We start from the raw sequence: 18,044 nt of genomic DNA, 5'->3' as shown, positions 1-18,044 counted from the left end.
TTGTTCCAACATGCTGACATTTCAGTTTCTTGGGCTTTTCTTATTATCTTGCTTCCATTCTCCTTCAGCCACTCCTTCCTGTGATCATATTACTGACATTATCATTACCAATAATTGCAAGGCCCTCCAAAATTTTAATCTCAAGCATTCATCTCTCTCTTACACCTCCTAACTTTCTAGTTCATTCCCTCTATTTGACTTCAGTAGTTCTTCCACACCACAAATCCATTGATTTCTACCACTCTTTTACTCTTTCTCACTTCCCTCAGTCCTCACTTAGTTCTTAACCAGCTTAAATTCCATATACCTTGTATAGACCCTCAGCAGTTTTGCTCCCCTTGGTTAGCACTTGCTTGGCAAAATCCCGGCCTAAATCCAAACTCTGCCTTTCCTTCTGCACTGTGGATGGACTACCTGTAGGGCGGCCAGCCCCTCTATTTCTGTGCTAGATCCCAATTCCTCTCACCTATTCAAGGCTATTCCTCTAGCTTTCCCTCTCCTTCCCTCCCCTCCCTTTCTTCAGTGTCATCAATTTCCCTCTCTAAAGGACCAGGTTTGTTGTGGTCCACCTTCTGGTTTCTGGACAGTCCCAGGACTCTCTTGGGTTCTAAGAAGATTTGGGGATTCTTTTGCCAACCTGTGTTGTTGCTCAGGGTGCTTTGGTCATAGACCACCCTATTTAGCTGTAGCTCATTTTTTTTTAAAAGAGAAAGTACTAAAATAATTAGCAGATTCCTAAGGGAAATATAACATTTATGAGTCTAATTTTCATTATTAGTGTTAGAATTAATTTGCTGGGTCTGGATCCCTTTTGTGGAAAGCAAAGTCACTTTCATTGATGTATGTCTACCAGTAGTTTTGAGACATGTAATGTATTCTAATGAACTAAATGATTATCTCTGGCATCAAAAATTTAAACATAGCTCTAGCTCATTTGTTTTCTTGGGACATTAACCAGTTATATGACAATATACATATTTGTGTATGCATGCATATATGTTTTTATGTTACATACACACACACCTACAGTAGTGGTTCTCAACCTTGGTTGTTCATTGAAATCACAAGGAAGCTTTAAAATATACTTATGCCTGAGTCTTAACCTCAGAAATTCTAATTTGATTGGTCTTGGATGAGGCCCAGACATCAAGTTTTTTTTTTTTTAAGCACTCAAGATGACTCACATGTGCATCCAGAGTTGAGAAACATAAATGTCTTCAAGGTAGTGTGGAATTATCTTTTCATACATACTTCTTGATGGGAAATAGTGATCTGTCTTATGTTTACATGCTTTCCTCTTTCCCACACTGAGTCTTATAGAATCTAAGCAGCTTATGGCAACTTTTAACCTATGACTATTAAATAAAAAATTACAATGTTTTCCTTGCCCTCTTTTGTTTCTCTGCTCACTTTCAAGTTTAATTCAGAAGTAATTTAGTATACCTTATGTTAGTGTGAGTTACTGTGATATTGCTGTATATCCTAGGTAACTAAATACAGTTCTTCATTTTTTTTATGGATTGTTGTTTAGATTTTTCATATCTCTAAAGAAGGCTATTATAATGTGAGTATAAAGAAAAGAGCCAGAAAGAACACAGAATGGTATTTTCTTCTTTTCCTTTATTTCCCTATTTTGAGAAGTTGTTGGTATGCATGAGTTAAGTGTTGAGAAAGCTCCAGGAGCGACACTTCAAGGAGGTTTACTTTGGAGTAGCTTTATTATTGAGGGAGACCGTATCATCCAGTGGTCTTGAAGCCAGATAGTCCTTTTTTTTTTTTTTTTAACCTTAGCTAGATTTGTCAGGCTTGATTTTTGCCCTACATTATCCAGCTGATGTAGCCTTGAGAAAGTAATTTAGAGTTTCAGTTGTCTTATCTGTAATTTTAGAAATTATGATATCTGTTCTAGTGTGGTGTAATGGAAGGATGATTTGTAAATTCTTGGCAACTATGTTGATGATGGGAGTACTCAGATAATTATGTCATTGCTTGTTAGTAGTATATATGATTAAAAAAATCATTGGTAAAATATCTATTGAGTGTTTGCTGTGTGACAGGCACTTTGCCTTTATTGGAGCTTCCTACTCTGGTGTCTTCTCTGATGATGTTTCTTTTTGGATATTGTGGATACAAGTCCTTTATTAGATATATGTTTGGCAAATATTTCCTCCTACTCTGTGGTTTATCTTTTCTTTTTTTAACAGTTATCTTTTGAAGAGCAGTAGTTGTTAATTTTGATGAATCCCAATTTCTTCATTTGTTCTCTGTATAGATTGTGCTTTTGGCCTCATGTCCAAGAAATCTTTGCCTCATCAAAGATCATAAGATTTTCACAACATTTTTTCCTAGATATTTTATCACTTTAGGTTTGACATTTAGGTCTTACATTTAGATCTAATTGCCGTTTTGTGTTGATTTTTGTATGCCATGTGAGATATGGAAGAAGGCTTATTTATTTCTTTGTAGATGCACATCCAGTTGTTGACGAGATTACCCTTTCTTCACTGCATCACTTTTGCACTTTTGTCAAAAATCAGCTGTCCGTATATATGTTTATTTCTGGAGTCTGTTCTATTCTGTTGATTTGTTTTCTCATCTTTATGCAAATGCTGTGTTTTGTTTGCTGTGGTTTTCTAATTCTTGAAATCTGGTAGTATTATCCCTCTAATTTGGTTCTTCTTTTTCAGAATTGTTTCTTTGCATTTTTATATGAATTTAAAGTCAGCTTGTCTGTTCTATGAAACACCCTGCTGGGATTGTGAATAGAACTGCTGTGAATCTGTAGCTCAGTTTGGGGCAAATTAACATGGTAGAAAAATTGAGTCTTCCAACCTGTGAACAAAGTATCTCTCATTTATCTAGACATTATTTAATTTCTTTCAACAATATTTGTAGTTCTCAGTAGACAGGTATTTTATGTCTTTAGGTTTATGCTTAAATATTTCATATTTTTGATGCTATTTTAAAAATTTCAATTTCTTTAAAATTTTTTTTTAATATTCATTTTTGAGAGACAGACAGAGACAGAGCGCAAGCAGGGGTGGGGCAGAGAGAGAGAGGGAGACACAGAATCCAAAGCAGGCTCCAGGCTCTGAGCTGTCAGTACAGAGCCCAATGCAGGGCTTGAACTCATGAACCGTGAGATCATGACCTAAGACGAAGTCAGATGCTTAACTGACTGAGCCACCCAGGTGCCCCTAAAATTTCAATTTCTTTTTTTCTTTTGATGTTGACATTTGATTGATTTGATTTGATTTTTTAAAAATATAATTTATTGTCAAGTTAGCTAACATACAGTGTATATAGTGTGCTCTTGGTTTCAGGAGTAGATTCCCATAATTCATCGCTTACATACAACATCCAGTGCTCGTCCCAACAAGTTCCCTCCTCAATGCTCATCACCCGTTTCCTCCCTCCCCCACCTCCCCCCACCAACCCTCAGTTTGTTTCTCTGTATTTAAGAGTCTTTTAAGGTTTGCCTCCCTGTCTGTTTGAAACTGTTTTTTTCCCCTTCCCTTCCCCCATGGTCTTCTGTAAAGTTTCTCAAATTCCACATATGAGTGAAAACTTATTGTCCTTCTCTGACTGACTTATTTCATTCAGCATGATACCCTCCAGTTCCATCCACATTGTTGCAAATGGCAAGATTTCATTCTTTATTATTGCCAAGTAGTATTCCATTGTATATATAAACCACATCTTTTAAACTTTCAATTTCTAATTGTTCTTACTGATTTTGCTACCATATAAAAAGACACCAGTTTTTGTGTATGATTGATGTACTATACTCTGAAATCTTGCTAACCTCATTTATCAGTTCTAGTAGCCTTAAAAAAAATTTTTTTAAAAGATTTTATTGGTGGTTCCACATGTCATTTTGAATAAAGACAACTTGAAATCCTACTTTCCAATCTTAATGTCTTTTATTTATTTCTCTTGCCTGATTGGACTGGTTAGAATTTACAGTGCAATGTTGAATAGAAGTGGTTAGAGCAGGTATCTCTAACTTCTTGATCTTATGGGCAATATTTCAGTTTCCCCCCATTAATTATGATGTTAGGTGTACCTTTTTTTTTTTTTTTTTGTAGATGCTTTGTATCAGATTGAAGAATTCCTTTCTACTTAATATTTACTGAGAGTTTTTAACATGAATAGATGTTGATTTTTGTCATGTTGGTTCTTCTGCATTGATTGAGATGGTAATATATGGTTTTTCTGTTTTTAATCTCAGTGTTGTGAATTACATTGATTCTCAGATGTAGAATTTACTCTTGAATTCCTGGGATATGTATTAAAATACTTAGTTATAATCTCATTTCTATATTGATGGATTCCATTTGTTAATATATATGTATATTTTTAAGTTTTTATTTAAATTCCAGTTAGTTAAAATACAGTATAATATTAGTTTCAGGTATACAGTATAGTGATTCTACACTTCCATACAACACCTACTCATCACAACAAGTGCACTCCTTACTCCCCATCACCTATTTTACCCATCCCCCTACCCACCTCCCTTTTGGTAACCATCAGTTCTCTATAGTTAAGAGTCTGTTTCTTGGTTTACCTCACTCTTTCTTTTCTTCCCCCCCTTATTCATTTGTTTTGTTTCTTAAATTCCACATGAGTGAAATCATATGATATTTGTCTTTCTCTGACTTATTTTGCTTAGCATAATACTCTGTAGCTCCATCCGGGTCTTTGCAAGTGGCAAGATTTCATTCCTTTTTATGGCTAAGACTCTGTTGTATGTATGTATGTATATGTGTGTGTATCTACATCTATATCTACATCTATATCTATATCATCTAAATCTAAATCTATGTCTATATCTATATCTACATCTATATATCTGTATCTGTATCAATATCTTTATCTATCTGTCACCTTCTTTATTCACCAGTCAGTGGACATTTCAGCTCTTTCCGTAGTTTGGCTGTTGTTGATAATGCTGCTATGAACATTGGGTACATGTATCCTTTTGAATAAGTATTTTATATCCTTTGGGTAGAGATTGCACCTAATGGTGCAATTGCTAGATTGTAGGGTAGTTCTGTTTGTTTGTTTGTTTGTTTTTTTCTGTTTCAAGTTTTAATTTAAATTCTAGTTAGTTAACATATAGTGTAATATTAGTTTCAGGAGTAGAATTTAGTGGTTCATCACTTACATATAACATCCAGTGCTTATCCTAAGTGTCCTTCTTTTTTTTCTTTTTTAATTAGAATTAAAAACATTTTAAAGATTTTTTTATGAAAATATTAAAAAAATTTTAATGTTTATTTTTGAGAGAGGGAGAGAGACAGAGGAGAGAGAGAATGAATGGGGGAGGGGCAGAGAGAGGGGACAGAGGATCTGAAGCAGACTCTGCGCAGACAGCAGCAAGCCCGATGTGGGGCTCAAACTCATGAACCATGAGATAATGACCTGAGTCAAAGTAGGACACTCAAATGACTGAGCCACTCAGGCACCTTAACAAGTGTCTTTCTCTTTATGTATCTATTTATTTTATTATAAAATTAAAAAAAATACTTATTTAGAGAGAGAGGGAGACAGAGCATGAGCGGGGAGGGGAGGATGGGCAGATAGAGAGGGAGACACAGAATCTGAAGTAGGCTCCAGGCTCTGAGCTGTCAGCACAGAACCTGATGTGGGTCTTGAACCCACGAATATCGAGATCATTACCTAAGCTGAAGTTGGACGCTCAACCGACTGACCCACCCAGGGGCCCCATCAACAAGTGTCTTTCTAAATATCTATCACCCATTTAGCCCATCCTCCTGTCCATCTCCCCTCCAGCAACCCTCAGTTTATTCTGTATAGTTAAGACTGCCTTTTATGATTTGCCTCGCTTTTTCTTTCCCCTATGTTCCTCTGTTTTGTTTCTTAAATTCCACATATGAGTGAAATCATATGGTATTTGTCTTTTTCTGACTGATTTATTTCACTTAGCATAATACACCCTAGCGCCATCGACATCGTTGCAAATGACAAGATTTCATTCTGTTTGATGACTGATACTCCATTATATATATACCACATCTTCTTTATCCATTCATCAGTTGATGGACGTAGGCTCTTTCGATAATTTGGCTATTGTTGATAATGCTGCTGCAAACATTGGGGTGCATATGCCCCTGCGAATCAGTATTTTTATGTCATTTGGGTAAATACCTAATAGTTCAATTGCTAGATTGTAGGGTAGTTCTTTTTTTAATTGAGGGGCCTCCATACTGTTTTCCAGAGTGGCTGCACTAGTTTGCATTCCCACCAACAGTGTGAGAGGATTCCCCTTTCTCCACATCCTCTCCACATCCAATACCTGTTGTTTTCTATGTTGTTAATCTTAGCTGTTCTAACTGGTGTGAAGTGATATTTCACTTCATATCTGTATGTCTTCTTTGGAAAAATGTCTATGTCTTTTGCCCATTAAAAAAAAATTTTTTTTAATGTTTATTTACTTTTGAGAGAGACAGAGGCAGAGACAGAGAGAGACAGAGAGAGCGAGCACGAGCAGGGGAAGGACAGAAAGAGAGGGAGACACAGAATCCGAAGCAGGCTCCAGGCTCTGAGCTGTCAGCATAGAGCCAGACACAGGACTTGAACTCACAAATGGCGAGTTCATGACCTGAGCCAAAGTCAGACGCTAAACTGACTGAGCCACCCAGGTGCCCATCTTTTGCCCATTTTTAAACTGGATTATTTGTTTTTGGGTGTTGAGTTTTATAAGTTATTTATAGATTTTGGATATTAGCTCTTTATCAGGTCATTTGCAAATATTTTCTTCCATTCCATAGGTTGCCTTTTAGTTTTGTTTTGTTTCCTTTGCTGTGCAGAAGCTTTTAATTTTGGTGAAGTCCCAATAGTTGATTTTTGCTCTTGTTTCCCTTGCTTCAGGAGACCTATCTAGTGAGAACTTGCTACAGCCAATATCAAAGAGGTTATTGCCTGTATTCTTCTCTCAGATTTTAATTGTTTCCTGTCTCATATGTAGGTCTTTCATGCATTTTGAATTTATTTATTTTTTTGTATGTTATAAGAACATGATCCTTTTGATTCTTTTGCATGTTACTGTCCAGTTTCACCAGCACCGTTTGTTGAAGAGACTTTTTTCCATTGGATATTATTTCCTGCTTTGTTGAAGATTGGCCATACCATTGTGGGTTCATTTCTGGGTTTTCTATTCTGTTCTGTTGATCTTTGTGTCTATATTTGTGCCAGTACCGTACTGTCTTGATCACTGCAGCTTTGTAATGTAGCATTAAGTCTGGAATTGTGATGCCTCCAGCTTTGTTTTGTTTTTTTTTTTCCCCCAAGGTGGCTTTGGCTATTTGGGGACTTTTGTGGTTCCATACAAATTTTAGGATTATTTGTTGTAAGTCTGTGAAAAATGCTGTGGTTATTTGGATAAGGATTACATTAAATGTGTAGATTGCTTGGGGTAGTGCAGGTATTTTAACAGTATTTACTCTTCTAGTGCATGAGCATGGAATGTTTTTCCATCTCTTTGTGTAATCTTCAGTTTCTTTCATCATTGTTTTATAGTTTTCAGAGTCCAGATCTTTTACCTCTTTGGTTAAGTTTTTGTTTTTTGGTGCGATTGTAAATGGGATTGATTCCTTGATTTCTCCTTCCGCTGCTTCATTTTGGTGTATAGAGATGCAACAGATTTCTGTATGTTGATTTTGTATTCTGCAATTTTACTGAATTTGTGTATCAGTTCTAGCAATTTCTGGGGTGGGGGGGTCTTTTGGATTTTTTATGTAGAGTATCATGTCATCTGGAAATACTCAAAGTTTGACTTCTTTGCTGATTTGGATACATTTTATTTCTTTGTGTTGTCTGATTGCTGAGGCTAGGACTTCTACTACTATGTTAAATAACAATGGTGAGAATGGACATCTCTGACTTGTTCCTGAAAGTAGAGGAAAAGCTCAGTTTTACCCCATTAAGTATGATATTAACTGTGGTCTTTATTATGTTGAGGTATGTTCTTGGTATGTTCTCTCTAACCTTACTTTGTTGAGGTTTTTTTTTTTTTATCATGAATGGATATTGTACTTTATAAAATGTTTTTTCTGCATCTCTTGAGAGGATCATATGGTTCTTATTTATTTATTTGTTTGTTTGTTATTATGTTTATTTATTTTTAGAGAGAGACAGAGACAGAGTGAGAATGGGGGAGGGGCAGACAGGGAGGCACAGAATCCAAACCAAGCTCCAGACTCTGAGCGGTCAGCACAGAGTCCAATGAGGGGCTCAGACTCACAAACTGTGAGATCATGACTTGAGCTGAAGTCTGACGCTTAACTGACTGAGCCACCCAAGCGCCCCGGTTCTTATCCTTTAATTAATATGGTGTATCACATTGGTTGGTTTATGGATATTGAACCACACTTGCAAATGGGAATAAATCTCACTTGATCATGGTGAAGGATTCTTTTAAGGTACTGTTGGACAAAACACAATTTGCTAGTATTTTATTGAGAATTTTGCATCAGTGTTCATCAGGGATATTGGCCTGTAGTTCTTTTTTCGTGGAGTCTTTGTCTGGTTTTGGTGTCAGGGTAATGCTGGCCTCAGAGAATGAATTTGGAAGTTTTCCTTTCATTTCTTTTTCTTTGGAATAGTTTGAGAATAGGTATTAACTGTTCTTTAAATGTTTGGTAGAATTCCCCTGTGAAGCCATTTGGCCCTGGACTTTTGTTTGTTGGGAGATTTTTGATTACTGATTCAGTTTCTTTGCTGGGCATCAGTCTGTTCAAGTTTTCTATTTCTTCCTGTTTCTGTTCTGGTAGCTTATATGTTTGTAGGAATATATCCTTTTTTTCCAGGTTGTCCAACTTGTTGGCATATAGTTTCTATAGTATTCTCTTATAACTGTATTTCTGTGACATTGGTTGTGCTTTTTCTTCTCACATTTGTGATTTTATATATTTGTGTTCTTTCTCTTTTCTTTTTGATAAGTCAGGCTAGAGATTTATCAATTCTATTAATTTTTCAAAGAAACAGCTCCTGGTTTCATTGATCTGTTAGTTTCTATATCATTTAATTTTTGCTCTAAACTTTGTTATTTCCCTTCTTCTGCTGGCTTTAAGCTTCATTTGTTTTTCTTTTTCTAGCTCCTTTAGGTGTAAGCTTAGGTTATTTATGTTAGATTTTTCTTGCTTCGTGAAGTAGGACTGTATTGCTATATACTTCCCTCTTGTGACTACTTTTGCTCCATCCCAAAGGTTTTGGGACATTGTGTTTTCATTTTCATTTGTTTCCATGTATTTTTAATTTCTTTTTTGATTTCCTGGTTGACCCATTCATTATTTAGAAGAATCACTTTGTACTCTTGCCGGTTTTTCTTGTGTTTGACCTCATAGTATTTTGGTCAGAAAATATGCATGGTATGATCTCATTCTTTTTGTACTTGTTGAGGCCTGATTTGTGATCAATTATGTGATCTATTCTGGAGAATATCCTATGTGCACGTGAAAAGAATGTGTATTTGGGGGCTCCTGTGTGGTTCAGTCGGTTAAGTGTCCGCTCTTTATCTCAGCTCAGGTCTTGTTTTCAGGGTCTTGAGTTGAAGCCCACTGTTGGGCCCCATGATGGGCAGGGAGCTTACTTGAAGAAAAACAAGAAAAGAAAATAATGTGCATCCTACTGCTTTAGGATGGGATGTTCTGAATATATCTGTGAAGTCCATCTGGTCCAGGGTATTATTCAATGTCACATTTCCTTGTTGATTTTCTGCTTATGTGATTTATCTGTTGATGTAAGTTGGGTGTTAATGTCCTCTACTATTATTGTTTTATTAACAATGAGTTTCTTCATGTTTGTTATTGTTTTATATATTTAGGTGGTTCCATGTTGGATATATAAATATTTAAAATTACTAAATCTTCTTGTTGGGCAATCCCCTTTATTATGATATAGTCAAGTCCATTTGCATGATAAATGTTTCTCCATCCCCTCACTTTCAGTCCACAGGTGTATTTAGGTCTAAAATGAGTCTCTTGTGTATAGCATATAAATGGGTCTTGTTTTCTTATTCATTCTGACTCCCTGTGTCTTATGATTGGAACATTTAGTCCATTTACCTCAGAAGAATTATTGATAGATATGTATTTAGTACCATTTTATTACTTGTTTTGTCTTTGTTTCTGGAGATTTTCTCTGTTCCTTTCTTGTCTTTGTCACTTTTGGTTTTTCCTTTCCACTTAGAGAATTCCCTTTAACATTTCTTGCAGGGCTGGTTTAGTGGTCATAAACTCTTCTAGTTTTTGTTTGTCTGGGAAATCTTCATCTTTCCTATTCTGAATGATAGCCTTGCTGGGTAGAGTATTCTTGGCTGCAGATTTCTCCCATTCAGCATGTTGAATATATCATGCCACTCCCTTCTGGCTTGCCAAGTTTCTGTTGAGAGATCTGTAGCTCGCCTTTTGGGTCTTCCCTTCATGCCACATCTTCTTTATCCATTCATCAGTCGATGGAAACTTGAGTTGTTTCCATAATTTAGCTATTGTATGTATAATGCTGCTGTAAACGTTAGGGTACATGTATCTCTTTGAATTAGTATTTTTTTAATTCTTTGGGTTATTACCTAGTAGTGCAATTGCTGGATCATAGGGTAGTTCTACTTTTAACCTTTTGAAGAACCTGTTTCCAGAGTAGCTGCACCTGTCTGCATTCCTTGTTAATATTTTCTGAAGGATTTTTACATTTATCTTTATGAGAGATATTGGCCTGTAGTTTTGGTTTATACTGTTTTTCTTTTCTTTCTTTTTTTTTTTTCAATGTTTATTTTTGAGACAGAGAGAGACAGAGCATGAATGGGGGAGGGTCAGAGAGAGAGGGAGACACAGAATCGGAAGCAGGAAGCAGGCTCCAGGCTCTGAGCTGTCAGCAGAGAGCCCGACGCGGGGCTCAAACTCACGGACCGTGAGATCATGACCTGAGCCGAAGTCGGACGCTTAACCGACTGAGCCACCCAGGCGCCCCCTGTTTTCCTTAATAGTATCTTACTCTGACTTTAGTATTCAAGTTATCCTGGCTTCATAGAATAAGTTGAGGAGTGTTCCTCCTTCAATTTTTGGGAAGAGTTTGTGGGAATTGTTATTATTTCTTTCTTAAATACTTAGTATAATTTATCATTAAAACTATCTGGACCTGGAGGTTTTTGTTGTTGTTGTTGTTTTTTGTGGAAAGATTTTAAACTGCAGATTCAGTTTCTTTAACATATATAGTGCTATTCAGGTTACTTATTTCTTCTTGAATGAGCTTAATAATTGTGTCTTTCACAGAATTTAAGTTGTTAAGTTTATTGGCATAAAATTGTTAAAAATACTCCCTTTTTATCTTTTTATTATTTTAAGAATCTGGGGTGATATCACTTCTCTCATTTCCTGATACTGGTAATTTATGTCTTTTTTTTTTTTTTTCAAGATTAGTCTGTTTATAGGTTTACCAATTTTGTTGACCTCTGCAGTGAACTAGCTCTTGGTTTTATAGAGTTTATTTTATATTTCGTTAATGTTTGCTTTTATCTTTATTACTTTTTTTTCCTGTTAACTTCAGATTTGATTTGCTCTTCTTTTTCTAGTTTCTTAAGATTAAAGCTAAAGCTAACTTATTTGAGACCTTATGTCTTTTCTAGAATAGGTATTTGGTGCTAGAAATTTCCTCTTAGTACTGTTTTAGTGTTACTTTCCAAGATATGGTGTTTTCATTTTTGTTCAGTTTAAAATACCTTTTAATTTCCCTTTTGATTTAATCTTTTACCCTTTATTTAGAAATGTATTATTTAGTTTCCAAATGTTTGGAAATTTTCCAGAGGTTTTTCTGTTATTAGTTTATAACTTAATTCCATTGTGGTCTGAGAACATACTTAGCATCACTTGAATCCTTTGAATTTATTGAGACTTGTTTTATGGTCCAGAATATTTTATTTCTTGGTGAATGTTTTGTGAGAAATAGAGGACAAATGTACTTGTTAATTGTTATATCACTTATTAAGAGGAGAAGGCATTGAATTTCTGATGTAAATTGTGTATTTTCAACTTCTCTTTGCAGTTCTATTAGTTTTTGCTTCATATATTTTAAAGCTGTGTTATTAGTTGACTAAATGTTTAAAATTGTTATGTCTTCTTGATTAATTGGCCCATTTATCATGAATAAACTTTGTTATCCTTGGTATTAATCTTTACTCTGAAATCTACTTTGATATTTATATGGCCATTCTGACTTTTCTTTGATATGTTAGCATGGCACATTTTTTTCTATCCCATTGCTTTTAAACTATGTCATCCTTGCAGGGGCCATGCTAATCTTTAATCTTCTCTGTATTGTTCCAATTTTAGTATATGTGCTGCTGAAGCGAGGACTAAACTGTGTCTTCATAGTTGAAATGCAGTATTTGTAGGTAGCATGTGGTTGGATTTTGCTTTTGACAGTCTCTACCTTTCTAATGGGGGCATTTACGTCATTTTTTAAAAATTTTCACAACAATCCTATGTGTTCTTTTTAGTGCCATTTTACTAAAGAAGTAAGGAAACAGAAAGAATAAGTCATTTTCTTAACTTTGTATATAGTAAATGGTAAAGCTACCACTTAAACTCATAAACAGTGCGTCCCATGATTCCTACTGGAAATTATTGGGGTTCTTTTTATTTTTTCCAGTTTTATTGAGATATAGTTGACATATAACATTGTATTAGTTTTAGATGTATAATAATCTGGTGGGATTCTGTAGAGAAGTTTCTGAAAAGCAGAGGATTGACTTGGATACATTTGTATTTTATAGAGTGTTCATGTTGATGGTGGTAAGGAGGATAGTGTGAATGGGAAAGTCTTATGTTAAGAGAATGATGTTAGGATGGTCTCATAGTAGTTTAGGAGAGAGAGGTTGATATTCTTTGCTAAGACATTGGCAAAGAGTATAAAGAGAGGAGGCCAAATCTGAAAAATATTTTTGAAGTTGAATCAGTAGTTTGATAGTTGTTTGCAGGAAAGAATGATGAGAGAAATGGAGGAGATAAGTAAGACTACTCAAAGGTGTCTTGCCTGTGGGCCTAGGAAAATAGTGACATCTACAAGATCAGGAGGCAGGAGAGTTTAAATCATACAGACCAATCATAGGGTGAAAAACCAGACAAATCCAGATTATGGCATATTCTTTTGTTGTGTTTTTTTCCTTTCATGACATTGACATTTTTGAAGAGTTGAGGCCAATTGTCATGTAGAATATATGCCGTTATCTAGGTTTGTCTGATTTTCCCCCTATGATTAGATTCAGGCTAAACATTTTTGGCCAGGAATACCAAATAGTTCTCATTGGGTCGTATCAGGAGGTACATGATACCATTTGTGTGATTATGGATGATGCTAACTTTAATCAGTTGGTTAGGGTACTTTCTACCTGACCTCCTTTCTACAAATACACATTTATTTCTTAGTAATTGCAATACACATATATTTTTTACTACTTTGTATTCCTACAAATTAGTAAGCTATCTGTGGAGTAAAACAGCAGATTATGTGTGTATTTTATAACTTAATCCTCCATTTTAAAGGTGAATAAGTTTTGGGTTTGTATGGAAATAATGGTGTGAATGGAATGTTTGGATGGCAAGGGAAAGAGTAGGTATGAAATGAAGATGGACAGATAGAACTTTTGTGCCATGCTAGAATGGGAAAAATTAAAGATTTTTAGCCTGAAGTTGGGGTGATATACTTGGATTTGAGGTTTTTTTGTTTTTTTTTTTGTTTGTTTTTGTTTTTTTTTTTTTGTTTTTGTTTTTGTTTTTTTAGAAAGACATTTGAGAACTACTTATGACATTAAAATTAACAGAATTTGGTGACTGGTTAAATGTTGGTTGTGGAAGATTGAGAGTTTCCTGGTGACACAATATTCAGTAGGGTTGCCTGGTTTTTGACTAGATTGTATTAAGTATTAGATTTTGTAAGTGTTACAGAGACAGGGCCTTGTAGATTTTCTTACAGTTTCTCTTATTCTTTTTTTTTTTTTTTAATTTTTTTTTCAACGTTTATTTATTTTTGGGACAGAGAGAGACAGAGCATGAACGGGGGAGGGGCAGAGAGAGAGGGAGACACAGAATTGGAAACAGGCTCCAGGCTCTGAGCCATCAGCCCAGAGCCTGACGCGGGGCTCGAACTCACGGACCGCGAGATCGTGACCTGGCTGAAGTCGGACACTTAACCGACTGCGCCACCCAGGCGCCCCACAGTTTCTCTTATTCTTTATTCTGCTGTTTTTTTGAGGACTGTTTGAATGATTAACAATATGAATCTATTTAGGGAAATGATTTCTTCTTGATTTATTCTACCCAAAATGCACACTTAGAGCTGCCACTAAGCCTTCAAATAGTATAGAACAGAATCTGGTACAATCTCTTAAAATTATTTCACTGGTAGAATAAGATTTTTGTTGCAAATAATCTGTAAGGTCACCTCTAGCTCTAAAATTTTGATTCTGTGGTGTATCAGTTTTTCTCTCAGACAGCATATTTTATTTTCTGAAAAAATTTAATGTTTTCTTTGTCTCTTTATGTTTTTCGAAGATGTTCTCAGTGCAACTGAGTCTTGGTGAGCAGACATGGGAATCCGAAGGGAGCAGTATAAAGAAGGCTCAACAGGCTGTTGCTAATAAAGCTTTGACTGAATCTACACTTCCCAAACCAGTTCAGAAACCACCCAAAAGTAATGTTAATAATAACCCAGGTATGGCCCTGACTTGTTTCCTTCTGTTGTGTTGTTGTGTTCTGTATGTGTTATTCTCTCTACTTTTCTTTACAGCAGGCTGCTTGTATAGCTGACAGGTATTAATAGCTCACCTGAAAAAAACTGAATAATAATTAAAGGTGAGAGAATGAGGAACGTCATTGTAATTATATTAAAAATTTGCTTCGTGGATACTCCAAAGATGCATTATTTACATTTTAAATGTTGACAAAAAGACCTTTGGATACAAAGACCATAAAGTATGACTGAGTTGTTTTTTTTTTTTTTTAAGTTTTTAATTTTAATTCCAGTTAGTTAACATATGGTGTTATATTAGTTTCAGGTGTATAGTATAGTGACTCAATAATTCTGTACATTACTATCTATACAGTAGATATTGTATCTATACAATATGTCTATATTGTATTATATCTATGTAATATATCTCACTTTAAGTATTTTTATGATGGAGTAAAAAAAAAAAAAAAGACTTTTTCCTGCCAAAAATGACTCTGTAATGTATTTAACTGGAGTTCCTGTGCTTATGCTCATAATTGCCTGATATTTATTTCTTTCTCATGTGTCATGTGCTAGGTAGACACAGACTCTCCTTTCAAGAACTGCTCTTTTTAAAGCTCCATGAATTTCCTATTACTAGTCCTTTTGCTTCTGCTCAGCTGATTTTAGTATTTATTAAGTAAGCTTAAATAAACCAAAATGTTACTACAGTAAAGAAACACACCTGTATTGAAGTCAGTAAGAAGATTGTCTCCGTTTATAATTTTTAAAAAATCTCTTCAGATTACCGATTGATCATTAGTGCCACACCACTGCCTCTATGTATTATGCATTTGCTTTTATATATTTAAGAGATAGAAAACATTTTTCTTTTCTGTGAAGATTTTACAGCTCTGTACATAAAGCATATACATCAGTGGTAAAGATCAAGTACCAAGTGAATAATAACAGCCGTCAGTATTGTAAGTAATGACAAACTTGGATGAGAGTAGTTGAAGGAAGATAAGGTGTTTGAATGGAGCATAGACAGCTTGGTGCAGTGGCAGTGTCGTAGCCAATGAGGTTTATCCGAGGCGTGATTATTGCTAATTGAATGGAGAGTAGACAGGTATAGAGGTGAGGAAAGACTATTCTAGGTGGAGGGAGTACTCTGAGGAGAGGCATTGGAAATAGGACTCTGGACTATGGGTTTGGTTAAAAAAATTTTTGGTTTAACCAAAAAAATTTGGCTTAAAAAAATTGTTTTTTAATTAGATCAGGTAGGTGACTAGGAAGAGATAAGACTGGAGATAAATTAGGGTTGAACTGTGATGAACTTGAATGCCAGGTTTAGGAGATTAAATTTTATCTATGGTTTAGGAGGTTAATGTTTACAAGCTACTGGATGATGTGTTTAAAATGGCATTTTAGGAAGTTCAGCTTAGTATGTGGATTGAAGGTGGAAAATGCTAAAAGCAAGATCAGTTAGGAAACCATAGATTATGGGTGAAGAAAGAAGAAAAGAAACTCCTGTGCGTGAAGTACTATACACCCTCTGCTCTGCAGTAGTACTGGGAGTGGCAGTGAGAGTGGAACAGAAGGACAAGTATTGCCGACCCAGTGGTCGAAGCCATGTTAGAGAACAAGCTCTTCAGGGCTTATAGTGTGAAGCAAGAGCAGCCTGTGCCCATCTCTGCGTCAGGTCCACTATAGAGGATTAGACGGGGAGGTGAACCAGCAAGGAGTCAGAAGGAAACAGGAGAGCCCGAAAGATCAGTGGAGATGAGTTTCTGCTGTTGAGTGTTTCAGTGAGCTGATAGAGTAGATTTTTGAAGGTAAAGTTTTAAAATAGAGCATAATATTGCATACCAGCAAGTGCACAAATTACAGTTGTAGAACCTTGATGGTTTTTTGCACTGTGAACACTTTACCAGTACCTGTGCCCTAGAAGCCTCCCTCATTCCCCCTTCTAGTGGTTAAACAACTCCAGAGGAAGCCACTGTTCTGCTTATCTGTCTTAAACTTGTTGTGCCTGCTTGTTGGAATCATACATCATACTTTTTTGTGATAGCTTGTGTTTCTCAATGTTACATCTGTGAGACTCATCCATGTTGTATTTAACACTATAGTGTTTCATTGCTATATAGTATTCTATTGCATGAGTGTAATCTACTTTTCATTGTACTATTGATGGACATTTGGATTGTTTCCAGTTTTGGGCTCTTAGAAATAAAACTGTTGTCAACATTCTTGTATGTATACATTTTTGTTGCGATGGACCTAATATTGGAACTGTTGGGCCATGAGTTATGCATGTATTCATGCATAAATCAAATCGGAAGATGAATTAAGACAAGAAGTTGATGAGCATACACAGAAGACAGGTATCTCAGCTAGCTACTGTTCTTACATCAGTCTTTTATTCCTAGACCTATTGAAAAGATGAGAAAGCTATTGAGGCATCAGTTAGACACAGTAAGGAAACTATCACAGTTTTGGTCAGAAAGAATAGTTAATTAGAACAACAATTAAAGGATGTCCTTGAAGAGAGAATTTCCCTGGACATTCAGCTGGAAAAACTTTGACCACTCTCCTACCTATAAGCCAGTTGCTGTGAACTGTGAACATACCCATTTTAAGTGTTTTTGGGGGCCCAAAACGTTTTGTTCAGCTCACTACTTAGTTCAGCATTAAATTTTATGATTCGCTTTTGCCCCATATGTTCTCCATTGTATTTAAGTATCTTTTATTTTTTAATTTCAACAACAAAATGGTCAGGATGATTAAAAAAAAAAAAACCCAAACCCCCAAACCCCCAAAGCATACATAAGGCATATAGGTGTTATGTGCCTGTAGTCCCAGCTACTTGGGAGTCTGAGCCAGGAGGACCGGTTGAGTCCAGAAGTTCTGGGCTGTAGTGTGCTATGCCAATCAAGTGTCTGCACTGATATAGTGCAGTGGCATTGATATAGTGGCCTCCTGGGAGTAGGGGACTACCAGGTTGCCTACGGTGGGGTGAACCAGCCCAGGTTGGAAACAGAACACGTCAAAGTAGTGGGATTGTGCTTGTGAATAGCCACTTCACTCCAATCTGGGCAACATAATAAAACCTCCTCTGTTTTTGCCCGTCCCCAGTTTAGGGAATCCTGTGTCTCAAAAAAAAAAAAAAAAAGTTTGCCCCTTTCCAAGTTCATACTATAAAAAAACCCACATGCATAAGAAATACATACAAATACATAATGTCAGACTATAATAGTGTATTTCTTAGCTATTCTTCGGGGGTATAATAGTAATTCAGTGTAGTTTTAATTTGCATT

General features: G+C 35.7%; 1 protein-coding gene and 2 pseudogenes across 7 annotated transcripts in view; 2 read left to right on the top strand and 1 right to left on the bottom strand.

Moving 5' to 3' along the window:
- Positions 1–18,044, top strand: part of STAU2 (staufen double-stranded RNA binding protein 2) — a 308,899-nt gene that overhangs the window by 36,583 nt on the left and 254,272 nt on the right. For all 7 annotated transcript variants that reach the window (XM_047074042.1, XM_047074041.1, XM_047074039.1 and 4 more), the window contains one exon: positions 14,571–14,730. In XM_047074042.1, coding sequence (XP_046929998.1) covers positions 14,571–14,730 — 160 coding nt within the window. The remainder of the gene's footprint in view (positions 1–14,570; positions 14,731–18,044) is intronic.
- Positions 12,262–12,374, bottom strand: LOC124507976 (uncharacterized; annotated as a pseudogene).
- On the top strand, positions 15,777–15,992 carry LOC124507958 (uncharacterized; annotated as a pseudogene).

Source organism: Lynx rufus, unplaced genomic scaffold, assembly GCF_022079265.1.
Source record: "Lynx rufus isolate CCGP_SWC_20201006 ecotype Redwood Valley unplaced genomic scaffold, mLynRuf1.p SCAF_12, whole genome shotgun sequence".
NCBI lineage: Eukaryota > Metazoa > Chordata > Mammalia > Carnivora > Felidae > Lynx > Lynx rufus.
Note: the sequence above shows the minus strand (reverse complement) of the source record. Positions and strands in the feature narration are given on the sequence as shown.